Source organism: Apus apus, chromosome 17 (genome assembly GCF_020740795.1).
Source record: "Apus apus isolate bApuApu2 chromosome 17, bApuApu2.pri.cur, whole genome shotgun sequence".
In the NCBI taxonomy this organism is placed as follows: Eukaryota; Metazoa; Chordata; class Aves; order Apodiformes; family Apodidae; genus Apus; species Apus apus.
This window is the reverse complement of record NC_067298.1, coordinates 8,775,724-8,795,354: the sequence shown is the minus strand read 5'-3', so window position 1 is coordinate 8,795,354 and position 19,631 is coordinate 8,775,724. Positions and strand designations below refer to the sequence as shown.

Below are 19,631 nucleotides of genomic sequence, written 5' to 3'. Positions count from 1 at the left end.
TTCTAGAAACTTTAATCTAAAAGGCTCCTGAAATTGTTATGCACATTAAAGAGTCAGTTGAAGAATGAACTAACAGAACACATCTGGCACTAGGATGTATCTTAGAGCAAACACTTTCACATCCTACAAGTGCCAGGACTAGAAAACATTTAAGATTTATTCAGGACAAGAAAGCACAAATAAACATATGTATTAAGAGAAGTTACAACCAAGAGTTAATATATGCCTCCTGCAGCCTCATTTTTGAGGAGTCAGTTAATAAGTGTACAGGTCTTTGTCTACTCAGACGTGCAGCTAAGGAGTGATTTAATTTTAGAACAAGGAATTCAGATTTTATCAAAACAGCACCAATAAACAATGTGTTCCTTACACCAAAAACTACCATGGCATGCATCTGTACAAACCTTTCAGGCAGTTGTCCACAGCTGGTCATGAATAAAAAGGCATATAAATTTTTCTCTTCTTTTATTACAATGAAGTTTATAACAGTACAGAAAAGTCACACGACCTTAGTGGGTCAGTTTGCTTAAACCCTGAAACAGGAGTAACTCTAAATACATTAAATATTGTTACAAGTTCAGACTTAAATGTACAAGTAGTTGGGAACAGTTACAGCCCTCACCAAACTATGTTGGGGACATGAAGTCCAACAGCACTTGAAGTGCTGTGAAGGCATCATTTCACAAATAGCAACATAATGTCACAGAACTTGCCTTTAAGGTGGTATGTTCATGTAATTCCAGCGCCTTCACAATTTAACGAACCATATTTACTATACTTCACTTCTAAAAACCTAGATGAAACATGAAAAAGAAGCCATACAGTATAAATTGCAACATCAGGAAAAATTCCTGTTAATATTCCAAATAATTTTTTCCCATGTAAAATAAGAATGTCCAATAGCTCCTTGCATGTGGGAAGATATTTATTTTTAAAGTCACAATGAAGACTTAATTGACGGAAGCTCGGCTATATTAACAGCACAAGATGAGAAAAGGTTTAATCTCCAAACCTATTAGAGCGTGTGTAGTAGCATCAGTAGCGGCCACCTTGTGACATTACAGGAGGTCTCATTCCCATTGGAGGTCGAGGAGGTCCACTTTGGTAAGGGGGCACCATCGGAGGTCCCTGACCGTATGGAGGCATCGCTCCAGGAAGATATCCTGGCATGCCCTGGTGATGAGCACCATACTGACCTATAAACAGAACATTTAAGATGCAAAGAAGAATTTTATTTTTTTTTTTAATAATGAGCAGAACTTGCATTTTGTGAAATGTTTCACCCTCCCTGCCAGTATATGCCACTTGGAGTTTTAAAAAGGTTTATAGTGAAGAAAAATCTTTTCAAGAAAAGAAAGCTAGGAAACTCTTGATTACCATGAGGGGGCATGGGAGGTCTCATTCCTTGCTGTGGAGGAATTCCTGGCTGTGGTGGCATCATACCTCCAATTGGTCCAACTGGTGGATTACCCAAAGAAGCTTGTCCTGGTCGAGGAAGATTACGCTGATACTTAGGCAACTGTGCCCTTCTCTCTTCCTAAAACCAGGAACAGACAGACAACCATAACACATTGTAGGTTGAAAACTCACCAAGTATGAAGTTTAATAAAGTGGATTACAGGTACTGAATTATTTCAATTACCTTACAAGTTCAAAGAATGCTACTAGTAACATTACACAGCAGCACTAGGATTTCCCCCAGTTCCTCCACAGCTCCTGTATTAATACTGGCCAACCTAGCATTCTAACATATGCTCTCCTCCCTCAGCTGAAAAAAGTATCTTCCTCACAACAAGCTGAGACAAAAAGCCAAACACAAATCTAAAGATATCTGAACTGAAATGAAATGTCATTTGTTTGTATCCATAAATTCCGTATTTCTGACTGCTGTAAGAGCACCAAGATCAATTTTAAGTCTTCTGTCCTACACTCACTAGCTACATCTACTTAACGTCAAGCTTAAGCCATTATGCAGAGAAAGTCCAAGGTATATTTTGGGTTCAGTGATCTCCTACCACTAACAAAAATAAGGCTTAGATCTGCAGCAGGATCACTGCAATATGCCAGTCAGTCACCACTTTACAATGCAGGTTTTCTGAATGCATGGTTCTGTTACACTGATTCTGCAGTCTGCACTCTCACTGTTGTTAAAACACACATAATGCAGAAGAAAGTCCATTTTAATCAGCCATATCAGCATAAAATGCATTTTTCAGTAAGAAAATTAAAATCTTTTAACTTACCAGTGATATATCCTCATCTGGATGGATCAACTTACTGGTTGCACTGGTTGTTGTGAGGGTAGCAGGCTTACTTGTTATGGATGTAGCTGGTTTAGCTGCAGTACTGTTTGTCGTGCTAGTGGTTGAGGCTGTGGACTGCGTGTAAGCAGGGAATGTAGGTTTTGGGGGTTCTGTTGTTGTTGCAGGTGTAGAATTCAAAGGTTTGAAATCAGTACCAACTGGACCTGGAACAGCTGCCGCAGCCTGTGAAACACAGAGATCAGCATTTATTTCTTAAAGCATAAGAAAATTTAAATGATGTCTGTTAGACTTCTGAAACCTTCCAGTAAGATACATAATTAAAAGAAGCTCGATAAAGTAAAGTTCAGCCTTATTGCATACTAGAGCAACTGAAAACAAGACAAAATAAACCCCCATATACACACATACATACACACACAGGGAAAAATCTAAAATTTGCAGGTCAAAAGCCACAACTAGAAAAAAGGAAAAACAAAACACCCCCTCCACTATTTTTATCTCAAATACTGAGTTTGCTAAATGCCTAAATCTTTCCTGAATCACTGTTTCATTAAGAGCCTAGAAGTACAAATTCATGGTTCTCCCTAAATTATTAGCATACTTTAGCAACCGTTAAGAGTCCAGCTTAAAGTGTTAGTATTCATTAAAATTAGGTATTTAAGAAACGTTGTAATTAAATACTTAAGAAAGCTCTATTGTGTCAGAGTTTAAGCGTTCTGTCTATAAAAACACTGCAGTATTTTCACAAAGTACTGTGTCTCTCTATAGATCTTTAATCTCACCAAGAATCAATGGAAGGCAAATATGAGGCCTACTACAGATTCCAGCATCTCATCTCTCCTATGTTTTTCTTAGATTAGCTGTCAGATAGGCAAAGTTTGCTTTACCAGACTTTCTCTGAAGATGCAGCAATCTCCAAAGCAAGCTTTAGTCATGAGAGAATGCTTTCATTTCTGGCCACTATACACTTATAATTACCTGAACTTTCCAATTAAAAGAAAGTATTTCAATTTTTGCACATAATGGAAGTTATAAAATTCCCAATATTATGATGTACTATATTAAACAACAAACTAAAAAAGCCTTCACCATGCATCAAGCTAACCACTGCCCACTAAAATGCATTTAACTGCTTTCATGCTTTTTTAACCCTTTAGAACCAGGATGTTGCATTTCATTCACACTAAGAGAAAATTGGGCACTTTGAGATGCTTATTTCTATTAAGATGCAACTCGCAATCAAGGACTCTGCAGTTTTACCAGCTAAACATACTCAGGAATGTAATAGAAATTATCTGAAGATCTTAAGTCAATTTTAGATTTTACAGAACGGTCCAAAGGGTTAAGTTGCAAAGCAATTTGTTTTTTAACTGTGACTTCCTGCGTACTTGTGCTGTGCTAGGAAACAGAGCGTTAGAAGATGCTGACAGACTTTCTGAATTGGAGGAAGCTGTACTTGAGCTTGTGACAGGTGTCCCCATCTGTAGCATAAAAGAAAGGAAACAGTGAAAAGTCTCCAAACAAATGGGTGGACAGTATCCAGATGAAAGGACTTCTTATGCTAAGTCCTTTCTTATGAAAGGACTGTGTTTTTGTAAACAAGTATCTTTGTGCAGAAGTCCAAAATGCAAACAGCACACTGTTTCTGCAACACACTTGAGAGCATGTAAAAACGTTAGGACTTATATACAAGTGCAATCAAAGGGCAGAGGTCATAAGACACTACCAATTCCCCACTTCCCTCCCCAAAACATCTGTACTAATTTTTACTACTCTAAATTACTCCTGAAATTTTAAAGTAAAAAACCTCCTAATTCAGGCAATGTTTATGCAAAACTATAGAATAAATTAGTCCATCTATGGGTACAGAGCCCATTATGAAAAGCACAAGAGATAGTAAGTCATGTCAAGATTTATACTTCGGAAATTTTAGGTAAAGTTCTATGCAATCAGATTCCTGTAGCTGACTAACACATCCCTTCACCCACACAAAGCATCCTTATTAACAACAAGCTAAAGGGACTAAAGAAATAGTGTTTTGCCTACTCCTTTCTTCCCAACACGCTTACAGAACTTCTGTCTAGTTTCATGGCTAAGACAAACAAACGAATCTTTAAAAGTTCATACAAGCACTACACTGAATTAAACTTTAGAATCAACACAATCAAGAAACTTAACCAGTCATTTCTTGGGTCTCCTCAATAATAAAGAATAGACATTTCTGACATCACTTGAAGAATACAGGAAGAGATTCCAGGCTATGGGATACCTTACCTGCCCTGCACTTGGGAAGAGTGGTTTGGTAACCGGAGGCTGGGGAGTAGGTGCAGATGCAGCAGGTGCTGGAGGTCTGTTCAGAATGCCTGGTGCTGTAACAGGCTGTGCTTGTGTCATTGGAGGCATTCCAGGACGAGGACCAACAGGTGGTGGCATACCTACAGACCACAAAAAACCAGCAACAAATCAGGCTGAAGGAATTCAGAATAATCCGTTAGAGGATACTCCTCTGTGTCCCTTAGAACAAAGGCTCTCACAAGGAAGATGTATATTTAAGGCAACAGGAAAACAAAACATGACAAACGGTTATACCAGCAGTCATCAATAAATGTCCATGCATGGGCAGTAACCTGAAACACTTCAGAGAAATACTGAATTAAGCTGTTTTCTACTACAGCTTCAATGAAGAAGCAGCTTATGCTCCCAACAGATCAACTCCATTAATGCAGTGGCTGTTGCCAAGGCCCCTACCTGTGCTGCCAAGCACACGGGTGAGACTGTCACAAAATCTGTTAGGATGCAGCCATTATGAAAAGTACCAGAACTCTGACCAAAAAACAGATCAGCTCTGCTATGGGTCCTCAGCACAGTGGAACACTGACACAGGGCTACTTTTGGTAGCCTGTCATCACAATACATGCACTTGGCATGTGCGGGGCTCTAGGAGAGGTTCACAGATGGGAAGGTCCCATCACATTACTGTGCAGCTCTGAATGTTCTAGTGGCTTGCCTCCTGCTCCACTGAGAAATGTAGGCAAATCTCAAGCCATCACAGCACAGCTGTTGGTCAGGTGCAACAACTTAAGGGCATTAAGTGCTGCACAAACTTGAGAAACACAGAAGCCAGAGAAAGTCCAACAGTAAGAGAAAACTATTTTTTACCTTCAAAAAGTAATTATTTACAATCAAAAGCTATAAATTAACCCCTTCCCCTGTGCACCACAGTAGCTTCTGTGGCAATCAGTCCCCCCCAGGGTGGTGGCTTAAGTCTGTATATTCTTTATATAAATCCTAAATCTCAGTAAAACTAAATAAACATAATTAGCTCTCACCATAGTATGAGTTCGAGAACCCTGACCTACCTGGTGGCATACCAGGCATAAGGGGTGGTATTCCTGGCCCAGGAGGCATCATTCCACCCATTGGCATCATCCTATTAAACAGAAAATGAGCACTGGTATAAACACTCATTATGAACTCTAAAGACAATTGGCACATACCTGTATTAGATAAAAATTTATGGTAAATAATTTCAAGAAGCTCTCAATAGAGGCAACTAAAACCCAGCTGACTCCACAGTTAGAAATTATTTTCCACAATGAAAAAACACCAACCAACAACCCAAGAAAATCCCCAAACATTTTTAACTTTATTCCTCAAGTTTTCACTTCCACTAGTATCAGATTTCCAGAACTGGTGTTTCTCTCAAATGCTATTTCAGGCTACTAGTTTCAGCAGTGTTCCAAGTACCTACTTTTAGTACACTCAGAAAACATCTAAGTAGGGAAAACAGCTAACTCAATCACTGTACATCTGCTACTACTCCTTTCTGACACCACAAGTCTAATTGAGTTACAGCACTCTCATACTATTTTAACTTACTCTTCTTCCTCTAGGGAATTGCAGACACCCCAAATCTGTAAAACTATTCACAAAATACTCTTTTACAGCAGAGCAGAGACTACAGGATAAGAAAGCTCCGGAAGTTTCAGTGACATTAAGTATTCCCTATGCTAATGACAGGTAAGTGGGATTTTAAATTTTTTTTTTAAATGAGAAGCCCTTACTATGGCGTATTTTTCTTCTATATTAAAAACAGGTTTGCATTTTTTTTTCCTTGCAACTGATACCTGGAGAAAGTAACTGGTCTGTATTTCCTAACAGAAAGGTGGCATCTAAATAACTCCTTTTATCCTTATCTACTAAACCACACTAGAAATTAATAAATGTTCCACATGTAAAGTATACATACAACCCTTGATATAACCAAATTCCTTCTACACAGGGCTGCAACTCCATAAAAATAAGCTGTCTGCAACACTAAGTGTTTTAAAACTGGGAAGCCTTAAATCAAAAGATACAATTCCTTTACAGGGAACAAACCAAGTGTAGCCTAAGATTGCTTGAGTTTTTCCAGACATGAAGCTGGATTAGCCAAATGAAATAAAGGAATGCTTGTTATTCAGTTAGAAAGCTAAGCAGATGCATAGCAGCCAAGTGCACATCAAAACTTCAGTAAGAAGCAGTTCCTATTTGTACGATTAAGGCTAGAAACCTTCACCACTGCTGTTCCAAAATCAAACCAAATAGTCATCAACTGGGGAGCATTTATTCTGCAAAGCAAATTGCTGCCCAGTCTTATCTTTATTCTCAATTTGTCTACCACTGCTATAAAAGGAACATCCAATGCAGAAGCAGGAATGATGGGGAACACAGTATGCCCCTTTTTTGGGTTAATGGTTGGAGAAGGCCAAGTCAAGTCTTGCCACTCATTCTGCAACTACTTGTTAGATTCAAATAAGAGTGCTGCATGCTCACTGCCTGCTGCCACCACAGATAACCTGAGAAACCGCAGGGATAGTGCTAAAACTAGTGTCACACCCAAAACTAAGTTGCTTCCTAGGTCATAACCACCAAAATGGAAGTGCAGTGAATTTCTGGCAAATTATTTTGTGTTTTACTAGATGACATGAGTCACCTGAAGTTAGAGTTTAAGGAGAACTAAACATCAGCAAGCCCAACAAAATACCATTCAATTTCCATCCAGAAAAGCTAGTCATTATGAGCATCCACAAGAATTTCAACTATGTAATAATTTTTAAATTCAAAGATTGTTAAAACAACAATTATGCCCCTGAAGAGAAATACCTTTCACCTCAGTGCACTTTAAAACTTAGAAGCAAAGCTCCTGCTGTTTCAAAGTCCTAAAATGTAAAGGACTGAACAAAAGGAGCTGTACTCCACCTCAAGAGAGGTCTTAAGTCCCTAAAGGTCTATTTCAATAGTATTTTGTAGACTGCATTTCTCATAACATACAGTTTTGTAATATTTAGATAAAGTATAAAAACTTCAGATACACAGTAACAAAACCTAAACAGACATTTTCCCCAAATTAGGCAATATTCAGAGGTTTTCAGTAAGACAATTTCAAACTTATTAAAAACATGACAGAAAATGGCATAATGAATGTACCTAGAATTACATTAATGAGATGCTTACATGTTTCCACCACAAAATGACTGCATGTATTTTCTCTGTTGATGTAATCTGTGAAAATTTATGACAAAATCAAAAATCTAACTGTGATTTTCCAAAAACATTGTGACAGGGTACGGTGTCAATCCCAAACAACCATAAAAACCAACATCCTACTTTTGCCCCAACTACAAGATAATTAAACTATCTGGCATTTTTTTCCTGTTAGGTTGATGACTGATAACCAACTGCACAACATTATGTGCAATACACAAAGGAACAGCAGTTCACAGAAGGCTCCAAACCAACACAACAAGCTTTAAGTTATTATACTACTACTCAATAGTTAGGAGAAAGGCAACATACTTTACACATAAATTCATAGTTAAGCCATATAGCTAATGTTGGTTTACAGCCATCCAGTTCTTTGGTTAGTTTTAATATTAAGGTTATAGAGTTCACAGGTTCCTACATACATTTTTCTAATTAACTTTACTTTTTCTGTGACACTTTAAAATGCAGAGTACAAACATGTAATATTAAGTCTTTCTACTCACCCAGGTGGCATTCCAGGCATCACTGGAGGCATTCCAGGCATCATAGGTGGAACACCTGCCATTAATGGTGGTATACCTAAAAAGAAAAATAAACGTTAAACAACTCTGACAACATCCAGTCACTAACAAATCTCATCTAATAAATTTAGACTGGATAAATGCTCTACAAGCTGTAAAAGATTGGGTTTTGAATTAACACTGCTCACAAACAATGCAATACAAAAAAATTATCTGCAAATCTGACTTAGATTAATTGTTCTCAGACCTGCAAGACTGTGTACGTTTTCTTAACAGTCTCCAAAGAACATACCTTATCATTACAGAATATATAATGATAAGAGACTAGTTTTCAGTCACTGTCATTGGTGGAAAGTCTTTCCTCAGTGTATTTGTGGCTTGTGTATAAATTGCCTGTTCTCCATTAGGAGATACGTATGTGGCAGCCTTTCTGCCCCGTTCCCAAAATCCTGCTACAAAATACCATAAATACCATTGATAGACTTACGTTGAAAGTACTAATCAGTCTTACTGCCACATCAACATTCCTTCAATCTAAACACAAGCATTAGGCATCTAAATTACTTCACGAAGGAAAATGTGTGTGCACACACAAAACAGGGAAAAAAGGTAAAGAAACTGCTCACGTGCAGCTCACTGAACTATTTTGGGACCTCTAAAACCAAGTGTTATAAAGCGCCAGATTATTCTAGCATAAAAGCAGTATTTTCAGCTTTTCAGTAACCAGCTTATAACACCATCTTACCTGGAGGCATCCCTGGTGCTCCTGGCACAGGAGGCAACCCTGGCTGTGCCATTGGGGGAATGTATGCCTGCTGTGGCTGGACTTGCTGGGGTTGAAATGAAGTTGAAGCCGCAGATTCATCATCTTCATACTCATCAGAATCATCCTGTTGCTTCTTTTTCTGGCTCTCTGCTAAGGCATACAATGTATATGGTCACTCTGAAGACAAAATACATTCTACAACATTCATTTTACCTGAGATACTGCAGTTGGAATGCAAATAATAAAATTCAAGTCATATCAGCATGTTAAAAAATGGAGAGAATTACACATAAGAAAACATGTGAGCCTACCTATATGCACATATAATGAAGGGAAGGAAAGTGACTTCACACTAATGACCCTCAACATAAATGGGGGTCTTCCTTCACGTTTGTCTCATGCTTTCAGAATAAACCAAAGCAGTTCAAACAAATATATACTTAAACAGCAAAGAAATTCAAGCATTTGGGCATCATCAGGCTTCTATCACCGCTGACCCTTCCTCCCCTTGCCCTCAAAAGTAAAATCACCATCCCCAAATTCCTTAGGGAGTTGTTACAGCTGCACTGGCACGCAGATAGTTCTGAACAGGAGAACAATCTCCCTCACCATCCTATGTTAAGAGAATGTATTAAAACTCAATCCTTACTCTTCAGAGAAGCAAGACTTGTATCACACAGCTTAGTTATCAGTCAGAAACAGGGCAATAACAGGTAACTAGCAAAGTAACACTTTACCCTGAGTTTTTTGTTCAAGTAACCGCCTCCGTTCCTCCATATCTTTTTCTGGAATGCCCTCCATGCCATAGATTTCCAGTTCAATGTCTGTTCTTCCAGGAATAGCATTTGGAACAGCATCTATTGTTTCTTTATGTACCTAAAGAAAAAAAAAAGAAAAAAAAAAAACCTCCTGACCACAGTTCAAGTTAGATTCTAGTTGTTCTTCAGCCAGCTAAGGGGAAGAATCTCTCTGGCCAAGCATTTTCTTGACACGTGCTTCCTAATCACCATCAAATGCTATTACCTTCTAAAACCAGTTTATATGAACTTGTCTTCTGAACACCAATATGCTATAATTCCTTCACTACATCCCAAAAATGATGGCAGAGATCTTCTGCATACTCTCTGCTGACACATCAGGATTTCTGTCTGGAGCTGGGCCACTGCTGCCCTTTTTTTCATCAGTTTTTGAGACTCCAGAAGCCCCCAAACTCCTCTCTTTTAAAGTTTACTATTAATTCCAGTGCAAGTCTGAGACTTCTTACCTGCATGCAATGTATAGCTAAACCAGGTCCTGTATACAGTTTCTTATGACATATATGGCATTTAAAGTGCTTTGCTTTTTGATGCTGTATAAGGATCTTTTCATCATCAAAATCCCTGTTACAATACCTATTGAAGACTGTTAAGGAAACATTTAATTCTGAAAGTGACTTGTCATACAACACTAAGCTAAGGAACCTCACTGTGATTTTTCCTAAAGTGAAAAAGCAGCACAGGAAGCACCTCTGAGCATTCAAAGCATGACAATCATTTCACACATGTCTGAAACCAATCCTCCCCCTCCTACCATCCAGCATTTCCCTCTTCAGACAGGTACAAAACTGATAAGATGTTTGCACAGCATCAGAATTTGACTCCACATTCTTTGACACACACCTTTCAAGTTCTTGTTATTTCTAAGTGGATCCATCACTTCTCCACAGAGAAGCAGATTAAAATAAAGTCACTAAGCATTAAAGGAGAAATAGACTTGAAACCCAAAAAAGGGAAGTGATGATAAAAACTTAAAAGTGCATATTTAGTAACAACTATCAGTTCCTAACATTTTAAAAAGAGAATAAATGTTTTAGGTAAAAATGGCTTTTCTTTTTTTCAGCCATCAATTCTTATGACACTGCATAATTTGCTGCAGCCATTAAAGAATTCTGCTTTTAAACAGAAATATTTTAAATTAAGATATTTTTGTAAATCTATGTGAGAGAAGAGGCAAACACCAATTTCCTTTCTGCAGATCAGAATTAGTATTTAAGCAAACACTCCCAATGTATCTTCTTAACCAAGACAAATACAGAGCTGTTATTAGCTGTTCCTTGTTCGTGCAACATGTCCCTCATGTCCACCAAAACTTGAAATATGTTAATACCTAAAGCAGAAGCATAGCTACCTTCTGCCATAAAACGGTATCTCAGAGCATGTTATAAATTCCTTTATTAAACAATTCTAGATTGGGCAGAAAAATTTTAGAGAAAAGGGAAATCTGCAATCCCTTCCCCCCCTCAGCAGATCACGAAGGAGCGATCAAAGAAAAATCCACCAGTATTCCTGCACACCGAGAAATTTCATGCAACTCCGATGCAGCAATCCTAAATTCTGAAAACCCTGCTCAAAAAAAAAAAAAAAAAAAAAAAAAGGAAAAATAAACGGGCCTATTTTAACCATATTTGCCCCACTTATTCATGAATAACTGGATTTATTAGAGGCAGGGTTTTCTTCTGTTGACATCCTACCCCCCAGGGGATAAAGACCGTTCTCCATTTTCCCCACGACCTCGGCAATCCCGCCCGGCCTCGCCGCGGGAGCGCCGGGGACAGAGGGCCGGAGGAGCTGCGGCCTGGCGGACGGGACGCGAGGTGGAGGCCTGAAGCGAGGCGGGCGGAGCAGGCCGCGCGGGGGGGGAGCGGGCGAGGGGAGGAGAAGCAGAGGACACGGAGCAGGCCCCATCCCCGCGCCAGGGAACAGAAACGGGACAGGACCAAGCACGGAGCCAAACGGTAACGAGGGTGGAGAGCAGGAATCAGTCCCATCCCAAGCCAGCCTGGAGCCGGGCAGCGGATGGGACGGGACAGAGCCGCAGCCGGGCCAGGCCGCACCCCTCCCTCCCCCAGCTCCCCATTCCCCACACGGCCCCCGTCCCACACAGAAGGATACCAGCACCAAGGCTTCAGCTGCTTCTTCTTCTTACGGCCCATGGCGGCGGCGCCCCAGACCTACACAAACAGGAGACGGGCGAGCGCTTCCCTCCCGAGCCGCAGCGCCCGCAGCAGCCGCTCCGCAGAGGCTGGCGAGGCAGGCACAAAATGGCCGCCACGGCCCCGCCAGGCGCCGCCGCCTCCGCGCTCCCAGCCTGCACCGCGGCTGCCGCGTGACCAGCCCCTGGCGCTGCCCCGCCGCGGCGCGGCCGCCATTTTGCGGCTGAAGGGCTGGGAGGGAGGAGCGCAGGGCTCCGTGGTGCTGCTCATCTCCGCGTTCAGCCTCAGCCGTTTTTGTTTTTCCCTACGAAATCTGGCTAGGCAGGAAGCTGGGGTGTCTTACCCAGGCCGCTCTGTACAGTGGGCTGGGGATGGTCACTTGTGTGTGAAGCTCTTGCTAGGGAGGCGTTGGGGCGGAGGGGGCACAGACCTTCGAGAACACTGGGTGGAATCCCCAAAGATTCCTGTGCCTGGCCGGGGGCTGGTCCCTCTCTTACATCCCATCGGGTGTTTCAGTGTTAAGCCCTCGAGCATCCATCCCAGTGGCTGCCCCCTCGGGCCGGGACTGTGAGAAACGCCTGGTATTTCCGAGGCTGAGCTAACGCTGTTTTAAAAGTAAAAAATAATAAATTTGCAAGCAGAGTAGCCTTTTTTAAAACAGCATGGCTAATTTTGTCAAATGCGGTTTGAGTGGCTCCTGCTGCTAAGCAACCTTCGAAGGGTTCTCTGTACTGACACGGGCATTACAGCATCCGCAGCGTTCAATAAACGACATAAACGCAGCAGCTGCAGCAACGAGAGCTACTCCGGCTTCATCCCCACAGCTCCGCCTTGGCTGAGGAGCTGTCCCGCTGCCCGCCCTCCCCGCTGCCACGGGCGGCCCGTCCCGGGCGCGGCCCGCGGGGCGGGAGCGGCTGCGGTGCCGGCGGGGCGGGCCCGGCGGGGCGGGGGGCGGCGGGGCCGGGATGCTGCCGGCGCTGCCGGACGGCGAGGAGCGGGAGCTGGAGCTGGAGAGCAGCGAGGAGGGCGGCGCGGGCGAGGAGCGGCGGCCGGAGCGGCACGGCAGCACCTACCACAGCCTCTACGGCTACCGGAGCTGCGGGTGAGGGGGCCGGGGCCTGGCGAGGCGGCTGCCCACGGGGCCCATCCCGGGGAGGCCGCTTCCAGGCCTTGCCGGTTCCCAGCTGCTTGAATTCGCTTTATTTCCACCCTCCCCCCTCTCTCCCCAAACTGTTTTTTCCCCCCCCCCTCCCATAATGTCCCGGCTCCCAGCTCCTGCCTTAAAACGCCCTCAAGCCGTACCTTTCCCCGCTGCGGTCCCTTTTCCCGGTTCTGTGTGTTAAGGTTGTAAAATCCGTCTCGGGAATGGCTTGATTTCCAGATCCTGGGAGCAGGGCGCCGAGCCTGGGCATGGCGGGCCCGGCAGCGCGGCAGAGACACCTCCCAGCCAAGGCTTCAGGTAACGCCAGCCTGCAGAACAGCCACAGTGCCTCCGACATCCCTTGTCGAAGCTTTTGCCGTATTGCTGTTAGGGGAATAGTAAATAAGTATATTGGAGTCCCTTCAAAGCAGAAACCTCTGCAAAAAATGCTGAGATTCCCTGGGTGCTTCTTCTAGAATACCTAGGGAATGGGCACAACTACAGAGCTGAAGTAAGGTATTAAATATAAACCATAATCTCTGAGTTTGAATTCTTGCTTTCTTCAATAGTAATACATGACATTTCTGTACTAACTCCTAAAATACATGTAAAATTCATTAAACAATTTTAAAATTACCTATTTCCACAAGCCATGTAAGATTGTTGCTCTGTATCACAACTAGGGAAGCACAAGGGAAAAAAAGAGGGGCAGTGACTTGTTCACAGCTGCTGGGGAGCTCAGCATGAGCTGACATGACAGCTGCAGACTCCTGCTCTAGGGGACAAAGCACTGAATGCATTTCTGATGGGCCTGGGGCCACAGAGCCAGGTCCCTGAGAGCCAGAGAGAGATCACAGTGGTCCCCCTTCTAAAAGCAGGTGGTTCCGCACTTGCTCAGAGAAACAAAACAATAACATTTGCTTTTTGCTAATGGTTTATTTTTTATTTTTAAAGCCTCTCCTTGCTGGACACCAACTTACCAGCTGAAGCGGAGACTGAGCTGCGCAGTTTTATCTCCAGGCGCCTTGCCAAGGGAGCCCTGTTGGAGGGAATGGGGAATGTAGCATCAGTGGAGCTGAGGTGAATTTTAAACATTTTTTGTGAACGAGCAACTATAAGAAACGTTGACAGCATTGCACATCTTGCCATCTGCTGCTGCACTTGGGTTTAATCTTGATCCTGTGTTCTCAGTCTATTGCTGCTGTTAATAACAGCTTATTGTAGTAAATAATTTAGTGTTTGAATACTTAAAAATACATATGCTTAAGACTATTTCCTTTTAAACTACTCTGATCACACCAAGGATGTAAAAAGAGAAGGTTTAAGAGCCCTGTATATGACCACAGGAGCCACTAGTGCTAGAGGGTGTGAATTCCTTACAGAGATCATGTATATCTGCTTTTTGCACTTATTTACTGTGATGTATCTGTAACAAAATTATTTTTCTTTTCTGCATAGCATACCAGAATATAAAGTTGGTTGTTATTACTGTCGTTTCCAACAAGAAAATCTTCTAGAAATGGCAACACAGGAATCAGACATCAGCACTCCAGAATATGTCGTTTGCTTCTTAGGTGGCTCAGAGAAGGGTCTGGAACTATATCCTTACTTTTATCTGTGTGGAGAGGGAGATGATGTTAAAATTATGTTCTTATGTTGTCTGCTTCCTACTTGAAATCAGCTTGTTTATGCACACCATCCAGTAACTGCAAGTGTCAGTAACAGCCACATACTGGAAGGGAAAAATGCAGGTCTTAACTGATGCATCTTATTTTCCTTAAGAAGATACTTTCAGACTTGAGCTGGACAAATACATTCAAAGTCTGAAGATAAAACCTGTTTTGGAGGTAAGGCCTAACTTTTTTTGTAAGTGATGAAAATTATTTATACAAATTAACTACCAAGACAATCTGGAAGATTTAGTGTATAGAGACAAAACAGGTGTTTGGTGTACGAGTGTGAAACACCATGGGAGATACTTGATTCAGTCTAGTGACAGTAAATGGCTAAAGTGCTGTCAACCACACAAGCCAAAAGGGGAAAAAAAAAACAGAGGCAGCTTTCTTTTTTTGTGCCAGTCATAAATCTCTTAAAGGTTAGTTAGATTCAGAGACAGGAATGACTTATAAAAGGTAATGGTCTACAGGAAAGTTATCAATGTCATCCTAGATTCTTGTAACTTCTGAATGCTAAGGAAGGATTTTTAGTTTTTCTTATGACAATTTTTCTAATGGAAATGATGCATTTTAAGTCTGTCTCATCCCATCTGCTGTTGCATGATCTTTACTTAATATATACCATAAAATTACAGTTTTGTCTACTTAAAATGTGAAGCCCTTCATTGCTGATATTCCACATAAGTGTGGTTTAAATGTCAAACTCCTTATTTTAGTCTGCTGTGGTTTGAAATCAACAAGGCTCTGACATCCAAATATCTCAGGTTGAATACATTAATAGGCTTCTACTGGCGTAGAAATCTTCATTTGTAGTTAAGCTGTAATGTTTCAACTTGTTATAGCAAAAAACTTTGGAGACTTCCGTGAATCCTGACCTGAAAAGCTGGTTTGAGAATGCCCTGTGCCCAATTCAGAGAGTGGTTCAGCTCTTCCAGGAGAAACTCTCCTTTTTGCTACATGCTGTAAGTGTGTTTCAAATTTCTTAACTAAAACGGGTTCAGAAGGAATTTCAGTGACTCCAACATGTTTAAAATGTTTCTTGCATTTGCATTTCCAGCCAGGAGTAAATGAGGAACAACTTTTTTCTTCCTTTTGTGTTTTGTTGTTTTTTTCTTTAATTCATGGCAAGTACTTTTTCCCTGCTCTATTGCAGAGGATGCACATAGCAATTTCTTCTATCAATTTTTATAGTTAACTCATTTTAAATTACATAGTAATGTCCAAGCTGAAATTAGAATTAAAAAATGAGAAACAGCATGAGAAAGCTGTCCCTTCTAGAATTCCTGTGAAGCAAAAGGGATGCTGTATTGCCTGCGTGCCTCTTGTAATTCACTGGAAACAGAAATGAATTCTAGCTCTGGCCCTTGAGTTTGAGGAGACTTTGGATGGAATAGCTAACAGGGTATAATCACTGTGTTCTGAATGCAAAACCAGCTGCAATTGCTGTATTATGGAGTATTCCCTCAGCTTCTTTCTCTGTAAAGAACAATTTTTAACATACCATAAGGTGCATTTATTGCTACTAGCTCAAATATAGCAACAGAAGTAATATCAAAGTCCCATCTAGCTTTTCTTTTTTTTTTTTTTTTTTTTTTTTTTTTAATTTAAGGCTTTGAGTTACACTCCTGTGGAAGTGAAAAATGCAGATGAAAGAACAGAAAAAGATATTAGCAGGTAAAGATCCTTTGAGACCAAGGAATCTGTGAGTAACTTGGCTGTTGCATATGACACTCTCCTGTTCTTGCTGTTGAGCAGTTGTGAAGAAGCATGCAGTTGACAAGACCTTTTTGTTTCAGGTTTCTGGCAGCTGCTGGCCTCCAAGGCCTTGTTCAGGAAGGCACAATGACATCCTTGTCTATTGCCATGACGGAAGAGCAGCACAAGTCAATGATTATAGACTGTAGTGGACCTCAGCCTCAGCTGAGTAATGCAGGTGAGATTACAGATGTGAAGACTTCATGTTACCCTCTTACCTCCCTCAGCTGCTGAGAATACTCAGAAGTGCACAGGTTCATGCCCAGGAAGTGTGGCTTGTGGCTGGAAGCCACAACACCAGTTTTCCTGTGACGTAGCAGAGCAGTTGATTTTACCTGATACACTGGTTTGAAAATGGCTGATCGTAAAATCCACAGTCCCTTTAGTCTGCAAACCATGAAACTATCACTTGTGTGCTTCAGCAAAGCTTTTAATTTCCTCTTATATTTTTGACAAATGCTATGAAAAGGGATTCAACAATCAGAACAGAATTTCATATAATCTATGTAGCTATGTTTGCTTTTCTTTTTCATGTGTGACGTACTTCCTGGCCAAGGTGTACAATTACCAGTTGTTACCTGAGAGCAATTAAACCAGGTGAACGTGGTTATATATTTATGCTGAGTTCATTTACTACTTCTCTTCATCTCTGTGTTGCTGAACACGTAACAGGAAGCAACAGATTCTGTGAGGACTGGATGCAAGCTTTTGTGAATGGTGCTGAAGGTGGAAATCCATTTCTCTTCCAGCAGATTTTGGAAAACTTTAAATTGAAGGTATCTGTTCATATATGTTAGTCTTGAAGAAGGTATCATGGTTACCAAGGGAGCAAATACTTTTTGCAGTCAAGTGTTAGGTTACTTATGATGTCTATATCTCATGAACTGATTAACTCTGAAGTTAAAGTTGAGGACTGGCTCACTGTAGTTGACAAGACCAGAATGTAAAGCAGCACAGTTTTCTTCAGTGACCACTCCAAATGCATTTTCCCAATTTAAAATAACCCCCCCCCTTTTTTTTTTCTCCTTAAAATACTGTTAATTTTAGCTGTGCACACACAATATCGTGTAGTTTGGTCACGGATTCAGTAGTTAACACTTCTTAGGAACTCTCAATACAAGCTTGGGCATGATCAAGATGTGGTGTCCGCACATTTTTTCAGTACAATGGAAGTGGTGATACGCATCAAATACAACACTTGGTTCTTACATTACTCTTGAGCAGTAATATAAAATCCCTTCACTTTTCCACGTGTTTTCTTTCCATGTAGAAGGATAGGAAAACACTCTCTTACTTTTTTCCCAGGCTATACAAGACATTAACAACCTGAAGAGGTTTATCCGCCAGGCTGAAATGAACCACTACGCCTTGTTCAAGTGTTACCTGTTTCTCAAGAACTGTGGCAGTGGTGACATCCTTTTGAAGATCGTTAAAGTAGAACATGCAGAAATGGCAGAAGCCAGAAACGTAGTGACCGTCCTTGAGGAATTCATGAGAGAAACATCAGGGGCTTAAAAATTATTTTAATTATTCTGTACTTGTTTGAGGGTATTGTATAAATCATTCATTTCTTCTGTGCAGCTTAGTTTCACCATTGGAGGATTTCTTATTTATATTTAAAAGTATTACCTAAGGAAAACCTAAGTTGCAGTTTCATCTGCCTGTTCTCTTTTTTAGAGAAAGCAGTATCAGCTCTTTTTAATGTGTAAATACCCAATTATACAAACTCCTGCATAGTTTACAGTGCTTACCAGATTCTCCACATGATTTGCTCCTTTTCTGAGGAAATAATGACATTGGTTTTTTAGTCATTGCACATACACAAATAAAACCCCAAATCCCTTACCTGGCAAGTATTTTAAGTGTTTTAAATATTTTAAGTATCTTTAAAATAGTCATGTTTAATCATTAAGATCTGGTTACTATTAATACATAAAGCACAAATATCTGGATAAATAAAAGTAGATTGATCATATTTGTTTATGTAAGAGAACATGCGTAACAAGGCTGTAGCTAGTTTCCATATTCTACATTCTAAGTGGCAGTTTGATCTTCAGGTACTAAACAACTTGTTTATTGGTATAAAACAGACCTGCATTAAGCCTGAACTGCATTGAGGAATCAGTTTGTATGTAGGCATACATACACTGGACAGACATGTTACATTCCCAGGCTATTTGATGAATTCCCTTCTTTATTAGTTTGTGTTGTGACCTTCCTTGTATGTTCTTAGTACCCATTTTGCAGAGCTGTAAATAATCATGTGTTTTTCAGTTGTGGAAAATTAAACCTGAAAACTACAGGTTAAATATTAACTTTAAATTAATAGAAACTTCTTCAGAAATTGAAGTAAACTAAGTTACCAAGTTAATCAGACTTCAAAACATTTAATTATATTTCAGCAATGAATTCTTAACCACACAATAGGACATTTAGGCAGCAGAATCCTTGAATAAAATCTTTGGCTGCAGCTGGAGTTAATGCTCATGAGACCTCCGAGTGACCACATAAACAAGGATTATTTCTGCAAGCCTGACAGAAGCAAAACTTGTTACTTTCCTTTGCAGCAGAGGCTGAAGGCCTAACTTAAGGCATTGGAACAATTGTCCCCAAAACAGTAACTGTAACAGCCTTACTAATACAGTGAACTTGACTGACTGCTCTGCCTGTGCTGCATACTGTGATGATGAAAGCTGAATGCTTTCCTGTGACTGGAACCTGTAATACGGTTTACAATAAAACACATTCAAATCCTTATTTGTGTGCCTGCATTAAATGACAAATGAGTATTGTCCTCCATTTCTCCTGTTTAAAACCCAGTGCAGAGAAGCTGCTGGTGCAGTGTGCAGGAGTCTGCAAGTGTCATGGTGACATCTGAGGTGACACGTAACATACGAGGAAGTCAGAGAAGAAAACAAAAACAGTTTGAAAGAAAACAAGCCCCTTCTCTCATTTGCAGGACCTCCGAGAAGTACCAGTATTTTCCTTCAGAATGCTTTATTCATGAGTGA

At 40.8% G+C, this 19,631-nt stretch overlaps 2 protein-coding genes across 16 annotated transcripts; one reads left to right on the top strand and one right to left on the bottom strand.

Annotated features, from left to right (window-relative positions):
- Positions 1 to 448: 448 nt before the first annotated feature.
- On the bottom strand, positions 449 to 12,174 carry ZNF207 (zinc finger protein 207). 14 transcript variants are annotated; one of them, XM_051635028.1, is made up of 13 exons: positions 12,008 to 12,174; positions 10,342 to 10,468; positions 9,815 to 9,953; positions 9,057 to 9,227; positions 8,294 to 8,369; positions 7,761 to 7,808; positions 5,594 to 5,694; positions 4,539 to 4,699; positions 3,653 to 3,745; positions 2,244 to 2,486; positions 1,378 to 1,537; positions 1,013 to 1,196; positions 449 to 793 (listed from the first exon to the last, which is right to left on the bottom strand). In XM_051635028.1, the coding sequence occupies exons 1-12, from the start codon at positions 12,046 to 12,048 to the stop codon at positions 1,036 to 1,038; spliced, it is 1,521 nt and encodes a 506-aa protein (XP_051490988.1). In that variant the 5' UTR covers positions 12,049 to 12,174; the 3' UTR covers positions 449 to 793; positions 1,013 to 1,035. The 14 variants fall into 14 exon arrangements, with proteins under 14 accessions (XP_051490988.1, XP_051490986.1, XP_051490990.1 ...); XM_051635026.1 differs by having other exon boundaries at positions 449 to 1,196; XM_051635030.1 differs by having other exon boundaries at positions 449 to 1,196; positions 5,624 to 5,694; positions 12,008 to 12,173.
- Positions 12,175 to 12,953: 779 nt separating this feature from the next.
- On the top strand, positions 12,954 to 19,377 carry C17H17orf75 (chromosome 17 C17orf75 homolog). Of its 2 annotated transcripts, XM_051635042.1 has the most exons (10): positions 12,954 to 13,150; positions 13,430 to 13,507; positions 14,144 to 14,269; positions 14,648 to 14,788; positions 14,979 to 15,036; positions 15,708 to 15,827; positions 16,475 to 16,539; positions 16,662 to 16,798; positions 17,293 to 17,396; positions 17,926 to 19,377. In XM_051635042.1, exons 1-10 carry the CDS (start codon positions 13,014 to 13,016, stop codon positions 18,133 to 18,135), a joined length of 1,176 nt encoding a protein of 391 aa, XP_051491002.1. In that variant the 5' UTR covers positions 12,954 to 13,013; the 3' UTR covers positions 18,136 to 19,377. The 2 variants fall into 2 exon arrangements, with proteins under 2 accessions (XP_051491002.1, XP_051491003.1); XM_051635043.1 differs by lacking the exon at positions 13,430 to 13,507 and having other exon boundaries at positions 12,956 to 13,150.
- The last annotated feature ends 254 nt before the right edge of the window (positions 19,378 to 19,631 follow it).

What these genes read in the sequence shown, in the direction of transcription:
- ZNF207 (XM_051635026.1), bottom strand. Translation starts at nt 12,048, where the DNA reads ATGGGCCGTAAGAAGAAGAAGCAGCTGAAGCCTTGGTGCTG. An exon ending in AGCACCAGGGATGCCTCCAG is followed by an intron (nt 8,370 to 9,056) that starts GTAAGATGGTGT and finishes TTTTCTTTTTAG; the next exon opens with GTATACCACCATTAATGGCA. An exon ending in TGTTTCCTAGCACAGCACAA is followed by an intron (nt 2,487 to 3,652) that starts GTACGCAGGAAG and finishes TGTGTTTCACAG; the next exon opens with GCTGCGGCAGCTGTTCCAGG.
- C17H17orf75 (XM_051635042.1), top strand. Translation starts at nt 13,014, where the DNA reads ATGCTGCCGGCGCTGCCGGACGGCGAGGAGCGGGAGCTGGAGCTGGAG. An exon ending in TACGGCTACCGGAGCTGCGG is followed by an intron (nt 13,151 to 13,429) that starts GTGAGGGGGCCG and finishes CTTGATTTCCAG; the next exon opens with ATCCTGGGAGCAGGGCGCCG. An exon ending in GTAGCATCAGTGGAGCTGAG is followed by an intron (nt 14,270 to 14,647) that starts GTGAATTTTAAA and finishes TTTTCTGCATAG; the next exon opens with CATACCAGAATATAAAGTTG.